General features: G+C 31.6%; 1 protein-coding gene across 1 annotated transcript in view; it reads right to left on the minus strand.

The window, feature by feature from the left end:
- Positions 1–1,580: 1,580 nt before the first annotated feature.
- LOC127735519 (protein mono-ADP-ribosyltransferase PARP14-like) overlaps positions 1,581–12,775 on the minus strand; it is a 54,390-nt gene continuing 43,195 nt past the window's right edge. The window contains exons 17-22 of the mRNA XM_052245701.1: positions 11,600–11,818; positions 7,422–7,615; positions 5,888–6,302; positions 5,160–5,311; positions 3,618–3,795; positions 1,581–3,359 (exon numbers count right to left, since the gene is read on the minus strand). Coding sequence (XP_052101661.1) covers positions 3,070–3,359; positions 3,618–3,795; positions 5,160–5,311; positions 5,888–6,302; positions 7,422–7,615; positions 11,600–11,818 — 1,448 coding nt within the window. The 3' untranslated portion in view covers positions 1,581–3,069. The remainder of the gene's footprint in view (positions 3,360–3,617; positions 3,796–5,159; positions 5,312–5,887; positions 6,303–7,421; positions 7,616–11,599; positions 11,819–12,775) is intronic.

Below are 12,775 nucleotides of genomic sequence, written 5' to 3' on the forward strand. Positions count from 1 at the left end.
ACTTTGAGGTCATATTTCAAGTTAAAGGTCATAATTTTAAAAAAAAACACAAAAATGTATGTAGAAAAGTCGTTCCCCGTATGCTTTATCAAATTCTACATATTGGATTTCAAACTTACTTGTGTTAATAATCATATATAATTAGAAGCCCAATGTAACTGCAAATTTTGAAGTCAATACCAAAAAAATCAAGGTCAAAGATACTAAGGAAAGACAGCATTTTGTGCAGAAAAGGTAATGCTCAATCAAATACTAGTATTACATTTTATGTTTGAAAACTTGAGCATATATAATGAAAGGAAGATCCCTATTGATTTTGAGATCAATACCTCCAGGGTCATCATAGTTACATTAAAGACAAAAATTTGTGCAGAAGGTGGTTACCAGATGCAACAACAAATACAATATATGGGATTAAAACATTAATTGGATATATGGTCTAAAATCATAATGGAAAATAATTTACCCTCTACAGGCTTCTCCAGGATACATTGCTTTTGTGTCTTACTGTAGCTGGTGCTGATCTATAAAACTATTTATTGAGATTTGGGGACGGATGGCATTGGGGGGGGGGGTGTATTGTATGCTGGGAGGCGGCGGGTGGATACAAACACACCCAAGCAGAAAATTTTTAATTTTCAGTTTATTTCTTATATTTTAATTTAACTTCATTGTCTTGCTCATGAATTATTAATGTCAAGCCAGGTCTGCAAAAATTTTCGTTTTACAGGTTTCTGACAACACAGTGACCTAGTTTCTACAGACCAGAATTTCGCTGGCCATACATTACCTCCTTGTGTTCCTGACCTACCTATGCATCCTTTATGATGATAGAAAATACATAGGACCTATACCATTATCGTAGTAACCACTAAAAGACAGACATCCCCGACAGATTTCTGCTACTTTTCACAGTTTTTTTATATTATCTCCCGAAAGAGCAATAAAGTTGTTATATTTTCATAATAAACTGTTAACACAGAGATATGTCTCGCCTTTTTGTATTTTTGATAATGCAAATGTTGAAATTAAAATAGCAATACTTTAACATGTAAGTTATGCAAATATTCAAAGTCAATGAACCATGACTGAAGGTACATGACAAAACAATCTCCATAGAAATGAGATGTGCCATGTACTAATATATGTAAACTAAGCAAAAGTTTCAAAGTCAACAGACCATGACTGAGGGGTCAGGGCCAAATAATCTCCATGGAAATGAGATGTGCCAGTGCATATACAACTGCATACCAAATATCATTGACCAACCACTAGTGGTTCACCTTAAACTAGAACTAATCACAAACTAATACATTGTTGAAGCCGCCACCGGAAACAGCATACCTACGTCTTGACTCCATCAAGGCGAGACAAAAACACATCTGGAAAGAGTTTATTGGCCATGAATTGCATGGTGGAACTCCCTGCTGTCAACAAAACTCAGCTGGGGCAGTTCTTAAAAAATCTGGAGGGTAATACGGGCTATAAAAGTATGGCTAGTGCAATCACAACATCAGGCAGGATTGGGGCAAATGGGTTGGTTAATCAGTTTAAAGTTGGTGTTAAGATATCTTCTAAAATTTGCTTGGATTAATTTATTTCAAACAATGGCACATTAAAGTTACTTACACAAAATAAGTTTTTTTCACAGAAATTCCATGGAATCTAAATAAAGCACATCAAAGTTACTTATACAAAATGAGTTGTACACAGAAATTCCATGAAACCTAAACAATCAAATTACAACAGTCTTCATTACATATCACAGTCATGTAGTATGGCTATTGTCTGAACAATCTAAGCATAAACATCAAGAGAAAATCAGAATTAATCATACATCATGACAATTTCAAACTGTAGAGGGAAAGTCTATCTGTCTGCATGGAGCATATGATTTGATCGTTTAGACTATCTAGTTTTGTCTAATATTACCAAGATAAAAAATATCTTTTTTTGAAAGTTATAGAATACATATGAATAATACAACTGTCAAAAAAGGAGTTCCTATTAATGTGAAAATTTAAATTTTTTAACATGAGATAAAAGCAGCCAGTATTTAGAACAGAAAAGTAAATATTGCCATTATCATATCTATAAAAAAAACTACGCTGTACATCAATTTTTTGTGTCAGCTTTTTTTCACGATTTGATGACCAAATTGGGCAGGTTAAATTTTCACTGAATGGGAAAATACACCCGAAAAAATCACTGTATCATATTGATAATATGTAGACAACATAAACTCATTGACTGAATCATTACAAATAAATATGAGTACAATAACTACAAACTAAAATACAGATAATTCGGAGAAATTTCAAGGAAAGTAAATTTTGTACATTGCCACATGCTACAAATTAAAAGGAATTTTGATCATTTTTGTGATGGTATAACAGAGTATGTTTTAATCATATTTGTACAAATATCAGTGTAAATGTGATAAATTTTATTTCATCTTTATATTGTATGTAACATGTCCGGGTTATGACACCAATCAATAGATCGTCTCAAATTCACATTTTTTTAACAGGTCACTGATTGTTGTGTTGTCAAAAGGTATGACATGTATGATTAGCCAATTTAATTATTATGAAAACTGGATAATTAACAATATAATGTATGAAACTGTCATACAGCGATAAATCTTCGAAAAATACAGGAAATTGACACGTTTCTTTAGCTTATGTGAAAAAACCCAATATATGGTAATAGTTTCAGAAAAAAGAAGTAAAAAACTGGTATAATCATAGAGAAGAAAACATGAATCTTGTTAGGAATGCAGCTTTAAAATGCACAAATATACAATCACATGAGAACTGGTTAAATATTTCCTCAAAATAAAAGCAAATGTATGCATGATGATAAAGCTTTAATGAAATTTCTAATCCCTTATTGATGAAATTATCAAAATGTCAAAACTTCATTACAAACGAAATTCAGCTAACTATAGTAAGCATGCTTTTAAGAAATGTCAGAATGGTTAAATTATCATAATTATAAACTTCATGAAATTTTGTTATGGAATTCAAATATATTTTATGAAATTGGCTTGCACACAGTAATGCTGTATCATTTAAAGACAATGAGATATTCAGGATAAGCCTGAGTATCATGGAATATAACAAAGATGCCAGGACTCTGAGGATTGTCAACAACACTGTCATATAAAATATGGCCACCAGCAGCTCCTGGTTTAGGTGGTGGTACTTTCATGCCACCCTGTCCTTTGGCGAATTCTCCAACTAGAACTTTACACATATACATCCTCTTGTTACCATTGGGATCAGGACGAGCATACTGGGCTTGAGCAGAATAAGTTGGATTGACAGCAAAATAAACTCCATTACCATATGCCACAGCTGAAAAAAGTAATAAATTCTTTCACATTGTGGTTATTAACCTATTGTATGTAGATTTAATATAAGTATCTATTGTAGATCATTTGATAATAAATTGAACAAGGTAATGAGTGTTGAATATATACAAGAAGGTTCACTGTAGATATTGATACAAAAATTTTAATCAACGATAAAAAAAGAGAGGAAAAGCACAAAAAAAATATGAAAAATACAAAAGTCAAAAGATAATGTAAATTTGCTTTTCATGTTTTTAATTACCATTCTTTCCACAATAGCTTCTGTTAAATCCATATGTATTAATACTATCGACTGCTTCCATGGCTGTACCATGCCAAAGTTTCAGTTCGTTATTAGTCCCTTTAGTATTTGTAGAATCCATGGACTTTTTCTTAGCTACATATTGTTGCTGTAAAGTTCTGTTCTGTATTTTCTCCATCTAAAAGATAAAATAAAATCATAATTAAGTTCATCTCCATAAGGTAAAGACAAACATACATTGATTATTATTTGTTAACCTTTAGATGTCTTTTCTATTTTGTGTTGATGGTTTGCTGTTTCATTAATATAAACCTATATTTGCCTTTATTTATATATAATTACATAACATGTATGTTTCATTAGAATCTGTAATTTTTATTGGCTGACATCAATCGCGAGACTCCATATTCATGTTTTATTTCTGTATAAAATACAACAGCTTTTACAACCATATAAAATTATAAAAAGAAGCATTCAATTCTTATAATTACATTTTTATGCCACAACAATGAAATTAAAAGTTATATTAAGCTTTTCGTTTTCAATGCATTCATAGCTGTTGAATTTTATACAGAAATGAAATATGAATATGGAGTGCCTCGCAATTGCTGTCAGCCAATCAAAATTACAGATTCTAATGAAACATACATGCAATGGGTCAAGTAAAATAACCTTTCTAATGAGTCATAACAACAGAGTAGGGAAATTTGAATAACAAATTTTGACTTAAAGCACTTGACAACAGACTTCAATTGTTGATCTTTTTTGTGGATAACTTCAGAAAATTAAATTTTTTGTGTGTTATCTAGGGTAAATAGTCATCAACCTCTGGCCTTCCAAGAAATATTCAATTAGAAATTTTTGGGTTTTTTTTTTTAACTTTTGAAAATCCCCCCCTGACAACCAATCAGACAATAGTTTAAAGGATGTTCGCTACTCTTGTTTTTAACTTTTTGTCAGATATTTGGAGTCCTCTAGTTTTTTCCATGTAATTCCAATAAGAATTTTGGCTGCTAACCCCTACTTTTCTTTTTATAATTTTATTACAGTTAGCTTAAAAAGCCATTTTTTTTATTTCAATAAAATTTTCATAGTTTTTGAAAGAAAAGAGGTACCAATGTTAAATGTATGCAAAAATCTAGGGAGAGTCCTTTCCCACCAAATTTTTAATTAACTATATTTCAAAAACACGGACCTGTCACTTTTATCTATTTTTTAAGTTCCTTAATCTATATACTATCAATTTATAACAGTCTTTTAAAAAGCTTGTATTTTGAAACAGAGGAGCAAACATCCTTTAGGTGACAAAAGGCCTAAAAATACATTAAATGATGCCTGATAGCTAGTAGATACATTTGTCTTAAAATACAACTGTCTTATATTTAAGGATCTTAATGATGCTATGTAAATAAATTTATCGATTTTAAAGAGCAAAAGTGACAGTGCTTCATCTCTACAATGGCTTCCATTTTCACGAATGAAAAAATAAGTTGGCGTAATGGGGAGATAATTTGTGAAGACATAAAATCCTTACTGTAATACCTTAACAATACTGTTATAGTTTCCTGCCATATTCGTCTGGAAATCTTTTACCACATCTTGGTACTCCATATCAGCAGGTTGTAATGTAACAATCTTTATATTCTCATTTTGATCCATGGATGCCCAGTTAGATGGCATATCAAAAGCAGAATCTGCAATCATACATAAAACTTCTTATACACAATACTTTTAATTATTCTGCTTTTACCTCTAAAATTGATTTTGTTTTCTTCAATGTTCATTTTGAAAATATTTTTATATTTCACTAGATTCTTTTAAATTTACTCCAAGGTTTTTGAAAGATAACTTAATTCATTCACAATTAGCAATGTTAGATGTTCATCAAGAAGTTGAATGTGTTGTCATGCTAAGCATACCCCTACTTGTACTTCAAAGTATCAGAAACAGGATGTCAAGCTGCAAAACAAATATGAAGACATTCTTATCAGTAGATCTGTAGAAAAGTGTGACAAAAATATTTTTTTTTATTCAAAATATCCAGAGTCCCATGTTACAAGTCGCCACTTCCAAGCTACTGACAAAATTTGAAGCCATTCTGTTCAATTGTTCCTGATGAAATATTTGATGAACAAGAGGAAAATAGGATGGACAGAGTAATTGCAATATGGTCCTCACTCCTAGAGGTGGGGTATAATAATTAATAACAGTGTACAGAATATGCATCTATCCCCATATATTCCCATGTTTAAACTGGTATCCACATTTACCTGTCATTTTAGACTTTCTGAGAACAGCCACAGTATCAGATGGATCATCTTCAGGATATTCCTCATAATTATTAAAGTCCACAATATATTTATTTCCACTGTTATCGAGGAAGAATGCCTGTGGTTCGTTTTTTTTTAATGCTTGTTCTAAAATTAGATTAACTTCTGCTGGATACTCCTCCAGTTTTTGTCCAGTATCTTCTACAGAAATAAAATACCACTGCACCATGTCTGCTACTAACTTAGCATGTTGTTGTTTCTGTCTTTGTCTGTCAACGTCTCGTAAAATTTTGTGGACCTCATCCATAGCCTCGGACAGATTTTCTATCAAACCTCTGACTTTGATACGACCTATTCTCTTATTAAAGTCTATCTCTACTTCACATGTTTCTTCTAACTTCATAATTTTGGCTTCCTATGAGAGAAAACATTAAATATTTAAGTCCAATTTTGTACCACAATGACAGTAAGGGCTGTTTCAGAATTAAATATAGAGGGGGAAAGCATTTCTGTTTCCAGAAAAAACACCAATTTTGAAATAAGTGAGTGACCTTGAAACAGTTTTGTTCAAAATTAAGCCTGATCTAAAAAATCTTTTTTTCAATCATGCTTTGTATATAAACCATGTAAGTCACCAACTGGTTGGATAGATAAAATCAAGGATGAGATTAAAGAGGCAATGGAATATAATTTTGATGTAATTCTAACAGGGAATTTTAACATAATTTTTTTAAATCAAATAACATGCCACAAACATATTGAATGCTTAAGAAACTTTTAACTTTCATATGTTAACTGTCTTGTGATATATGATCCAAAAACATTAGCTATACATATGTCATCAATTTAGAAATTACTAAAATGGTTCATGTATCTAATTATATATAAATATTCTATTAGTGGTCATTATCTAGTTTTTTTTAGTACTTCACCTTCCACCTTTTTTAATATTGATCGGAAGAATAACAAAAGTTACAGGGAATAATATAAAATAAATTCATTTCAGAAAAAGCACTTAATATATAATATAGGTATTACAAGCGAAAACACAGGACCAAGTGCCTCAATACTGTAATCATAGAATTTAGTAGTTAACTCAAACTCAATTTGCTGATACATGTATTGAAACCATACAATATAAGGAGATGTGGTATGATTGCCAATGAGACATATATCCAGCAGAGTCCGAATGATGTGAATTTAAGCAACTATAGGTCACCATACAGTCTTCAGCAATGAGCAAAACCCATATCGTATAGTCATGCATACTTACATCTATCCTTCTTAAGTCTCGCACATTTATGACACTTGACAAACAGATAATTCTAAATAAAATTTTTATAAGAATAAATAGTATTAAACTTTGTGATTTTTAAAACTGAATTTAATTTGCTAACTTCTATATCATTTGTTCTCTAGTGGAAAGTTTTCTCATTGCCAATCAAACCACATCTTCTTATTTTTATATTTACTCTCTTTGGTAAACCTTAAGAAAACCTTTTACTAAGCCAGTGTCTTAATTGAAAAACCTCACTTGTTCTTTGGAGAGCTCTTTAATTACAGTATCCTCAATAAGTTTTTCTTTATAATCATTGATCAAGCTCTCTTCTAATGATCGTAGCGCTGAATCTGCATCATTCTGTTTCTTGGCATACACAACAAGATTCAGAACAGAGCTTGGCATCTTACTGACTTTCCATTGCTTTGTAGATACTGTTTTCTTATCTCCTAAACACAAAGTTGAAAGTTTGTACTTGGTCTAGATTTGATAAGGGCTATTCCAGGGGAAAATATAAGGGGGTTTGACAACACCTTTTTTTTTATACCCTGCTACCCAAAATTTTTATTTTCATTTGGAACAGAATTGTTCTTGCTTCTACCCCTATTACCCACAGATAAAAATATCATGTGGTGTCCAACCCTCCAATACAATTTTTCATAGATTAGCCCTAAAGAACTTTAAAATCAGCACTCAAGAAACCCTCTTTTCTTAGATAAATATGAGGATAACAGAACTGAGATTAGGGTTCTAAAATGAACCTTTGGTTACTCTCTATATATAATAAAATGCTTCGCTGGGGCGCAGCTTGATACGACCGCAGAGGTCGAACCCTGAACAGTTGGGGCAAGTATGGACACAAAATTCAAGCTTGATACAGCTATGACTTTGGATTGCCATTTAATATTTGACACAGCATAGGTTTCTGACACAGGATGAATGTGGTGTAAGAACTGGAAAAAAATTAATTTACCTATTATGGTGGACTATCCATAAACTAAATTGTTTGTTAATTTCAATATATCAAAGAATATGTAGAATTCAATGTTTGATGTAATGTAATAAAGTTGAAATTTGGACCGTTTTTGTTCAATGTGGACCAATTTGGTAACATGTATAAATAATCAAAAATCTAAATACATGGGAGCCCATTTAAATACATCATAAAGGTATTAAAATAGAAAGTGACATCATAGTCATGGCTAAAAATAAACAAAAATCCTTAATCAGCAACATTTAAAGTAATATCTAAAAATAAAATTCCTTTGTAACCATAAAAGCCCATTTAAATACATCATAAAGATATTAAAATAGAAAATGACATCATAGTCATGGCTAAACATAGCAAAAAACCCTTAATCAGCATCATTTAACAGTAATATCTAAAAATGGAAATTACATCATAAAGGTATTAAAATAGAAAATGACATCATAGTCATGGCTAAAAATAAACAAAATCCTTAATCAGCATCAGCAACATTTTATAGTAATATCTAAAAATAAAATTCCTTTGTAACCATAAAAGCCCATTTAAATACATCATAACAGATATTAAAATAGAAAATGACATCATAGTCATGGCTAAACATAGCAAAAACCTTAATCAGCATCATTTAACAGTAATATCTAAAAATAAAAATTTCTTTGCAACCATAAAAGTAAAATAGAAAATGACATCATAATCATAGCTAAAAATAAAAAAAAATTTTTTTTATTGGCAAATTTTAAATGGAGTTTATTATACTAAAACAATAAATTTGCAACCATAAACATGATAAAACCCCATTTAAACACATCATAAAAGTATTAAATAATTCAACTACATCATAAGGCTATAAAAATAGAAAATGACTTCATAGTCAAGGCTAAAGGTAAACAAAAAACCTTCATCAGCAAAATTTTATATTGGCAAATTTCCAATGAAGTTTATTACACTAAAATTGTTGGCAAATTTCCAATGCATTTATTAACAATAAAGTTATTGGCAAATTTCCAATTTACATAATTTAAAAGCAGTGTAGATGAGATATTTAAATGAGTTTGAATTACCAACCTTACACTGCTTTTAAATAATGTTCTTTACTCAATTATTTGTCTATTAAAATGGAAACCCTTGTTTTTTAACCTTTTTTCCCCTTATTCCTTAAACATTAGAGCCATAACCACCACCACCACCCCCCCCCCCCCCCCCCCCCCAAGCCAATTATTACCTTTCCAATGTAACCTAAATTTCCAATATACATAATTTTAAATTTCAGTTCCTCATGATATATAACCGTATCATTATTATTTTCTTTCATATATAAATCTGAAACAACCATCTTTAAATGGAAAATTTTAAAGAAAAAAAAAGGAAAAAAAAAATCCTACCCCCCCACACATTTTTTCAACCCCCTTTTGATTCATCATCCCCCACCTCAATCACAACCTTCAATTTGTGGTATGGTACATTGCAATACAATTTCACAGAGATCCATACACTTGAACACAAGTTTTTGTTGCAAACTAAAAAAATCCTTATTTTCGACCAATATTTGGCCCCTTATTCATAAATGTTTGAGCAATTAACCCCAAAACTCAATTCCTACTTTCTCTTCGTGATAAAAAATAACTAACTTAAAATGTAAATTTTAAACAAAAAAAAAAGGAAAAAAAAAAATTACCCCTTTTTTGACCCCCGCCCCCCTTATGATTCATCACCCCCACCCCCCTTTCCCCCCAAACCAAGCTCAATAACAGCCTTGCCTTTGTGGTATGGTACCTTGTAATACAATTTTAGAGAGATCCATACACTTGAACACAAGTTATTGTCTAGAAACTAAAAAATGCTTATTTTAAACCCCTTTTTAGGCCCCTTATTACTAAACGTTTTGGGCAATTACCACAACACTCAATTCCAGCTTTCCCTTTGTGAAATGGAACCTTGTAGTAAAATTTCAGAAAGATCCATACACTTACACACAAGTTATTGTCATGAAACTAGAAAAATGCTTGTTTTTTGCCCCCTTTTGGCCCCTTATTCCTAAAATTTTGAGGCAATTAACCCCAAAATCAATCCCAGCATTGACCCTTTGTGATATGGAATCTTGTGGTACAATGTCAAAGAGATCCATATGCTAACACACAAGTTATGTCTGGAAGTTACAAAAATGCTCATTTTCGGCCCCTTTTTGGCCCCTAATTCCTTAACTGTTGGTACCATAACCCCTAAAATCAATCCCCACCTTCCTATTGTGGTATTGAACCTTATGGTAAAATTTCATAGAGATCCATTCACTTAAACTAAAGTTAGAGTGCGAAAACCATTGTGTATTCGGACGACGACAACGACGACGACGACGACGACGACAACGTCATACCAATATACGACCTCAAAATTTTTTTGCGGTCGTATAAAAGAGAACATCCACAAGACTTCTTGTGAAATTCTGAAGGAGAATGATACTTGACTAGCAGTATGCATTAGTATCCTGCATAGTATGCATATTAACCTGGTGCAGCAGGTCATGATGTGCAATTTGAACACAGGAGGCTTTAACAGTGTTGTTTCCATTCTAATTCCATTGTATTTATATTTTACTTAATTTTAACTTAATTGAGAAAGTGTATACCGGTACTATATACAGTATGTACTATCAACTACAAAATTTTTTTATCAGCGTCTTTGTCAATATACAATCAACTCAAAAACTTTTTTGTTGGCATACTTGTCAAATTTACTATCAACTACAGCAACATTTTTGTTGCCGTCTTTGTTAGATTTATTTATATATTTTTTGAATTTTTTAGTCAGTTGTGTTGCATGTCTGTGATGAATGTTTACAAAGTTTTGGCTGCTGGATCCCACATTAACCTATTTTGTCAATATAACGGAACTAAAACAACCGACATACAAGTGGGAAGTTAAGCTAGCTATAAAATTAGGTTTAACCCACCTTTTTCTTTGGAAAATGCCTGTACCAAGTCAAGAATATGACGATTGTTTTTCACTCCTTGTATTGGTTGAAAACATTTGATTTTGTCAATTTTTAAGAACTTTCCCCTTTTTTTAATTACCTTGGAGTTCGGTATTTTTGTTTTACTTTTTTCCTTGCACCGATCTTTTGTGTTAAGCCATTTGCAATTGATTTTTACATTTTGTTCTTATGTTGTGCTGTTACAACACTGTCCCAGGTTAGGCGGAATGTTGAAAACAAACATATTTAACAATGCCACATTCTTTATGAGCCTGTCCCAAGTCAGGAGCCTGTAGTTCAGTAGTTGTTGTCGGTAATCATTCCACATCTTCTTATTTTTATATTAGAAGAAGACATGAAGCACTGAAATATAATATTTCATGTTCAATTTTGAATATTTTCATTCATTTTTTTTTTTTTTTTACTGAAATGTATTTTTAAATCCCAATAAACTACATAATAGAGATCTGACATTACCATATCCAAACATTCCTTTAACTTTACTGAACAGTCCTTGTGATTGGTTACTCTGTGACTGTAAGCAGTTCTGCATGGCTGCCAGGAATTGAGATACTTTGTCCTTCTCATAAATTACTACATGAACTTCAGAGATATCTGTAGTCTTCCTTTGAAAACTGACCAAAGCTTCAAATAGATTCTCTGCAACCTTGTCTATTGAATAGCTTATTCCTGCTCCTGTAAATCATCAAACATTGTACATTATAAACTTTAATTTAGCAAATACTAAAATCCAAGAGAGTTAAAAAATTAAACGTTTTAACTCATAAGTACCTAGAAGCTCTACAGACATTGTTTAGTCACTTGGGTCTATGCTCTTTCAACAATGTTCATTGCATTTTTAAATTGCTTAGTTAATTTTAGCTTTGGCGGTAGAATCCTGTTTTCAGTGGACTGGAATACACTGAAGTTCATAAACCATAAACCTTATTTAACCAAAGTCTGGTTTTGATAGCTACTGGTTCTTCCCTTAGGGGGCATTAGCTGTCAAATTCATGTTCACTGATTTGACCCAAATTCTCATACATTTATTTGATTTATAACATACTAAAATGTGTATTCAAATTACAATAAATTGCTTCACTGAGCGCAGCTGGATACGACCGCAGATGTCCAACCCTGAAAAGTTGGGCCAAAATGGACATAATATTCACGCTTGATACAGGTCTGAATTTGGATTGTAACTAAATTTTTGACACATAATAACTGTAGTCAAAGAACTTCAAATTGGTTATATGATTTGAATTTATATTCAATTTATTGCTTTTGTGCAATACACTATGCTGTTGCGAATTGACCCCCCCCCCCCCCCCCCTACCAAAAAAAATTATTTTACCCCGGTTTTTTGCTTTTGTGCAATACACTATGCTGTTGAATATTAACCCCCCAAAAAAATACTTGAAGAAATTTTCATTTAATTTCTGAAATCTGAAATGAGAAAAATTGTCCCCCCCCCCCTCCAATTTTTTCCACCTCCCCCCTTTCCCTTATTCCCCAAAAAAATTCTTTCCCTCAAAGATATGGTCAGTATCTCAATTCAAATTTCTAATGCAGTTTGCAACCAAAATTACCCATTTAAATACATTATAAAAGTTTTAAAATATAAAATGACATATACATAGTCATGGCTAAAAT

The sequence above is a fragment of the Mytilus californianus genome, unplaced genomic scaffold, assembly GCF_021869535.1.
Source record: "Mytilus californianus isolate M0D057914Y unplaced genomic scaffold, xbMytCali1.0.p SCAF_3, whole genome shotgun sequence".
In the NCBI taxonomy this organism is placed as follows: Eukaryota; Metazoa; Mollusca; class Bivalvia; order Mytilida; family Mytilidae; genus Mytilus; species Mytilus californianus.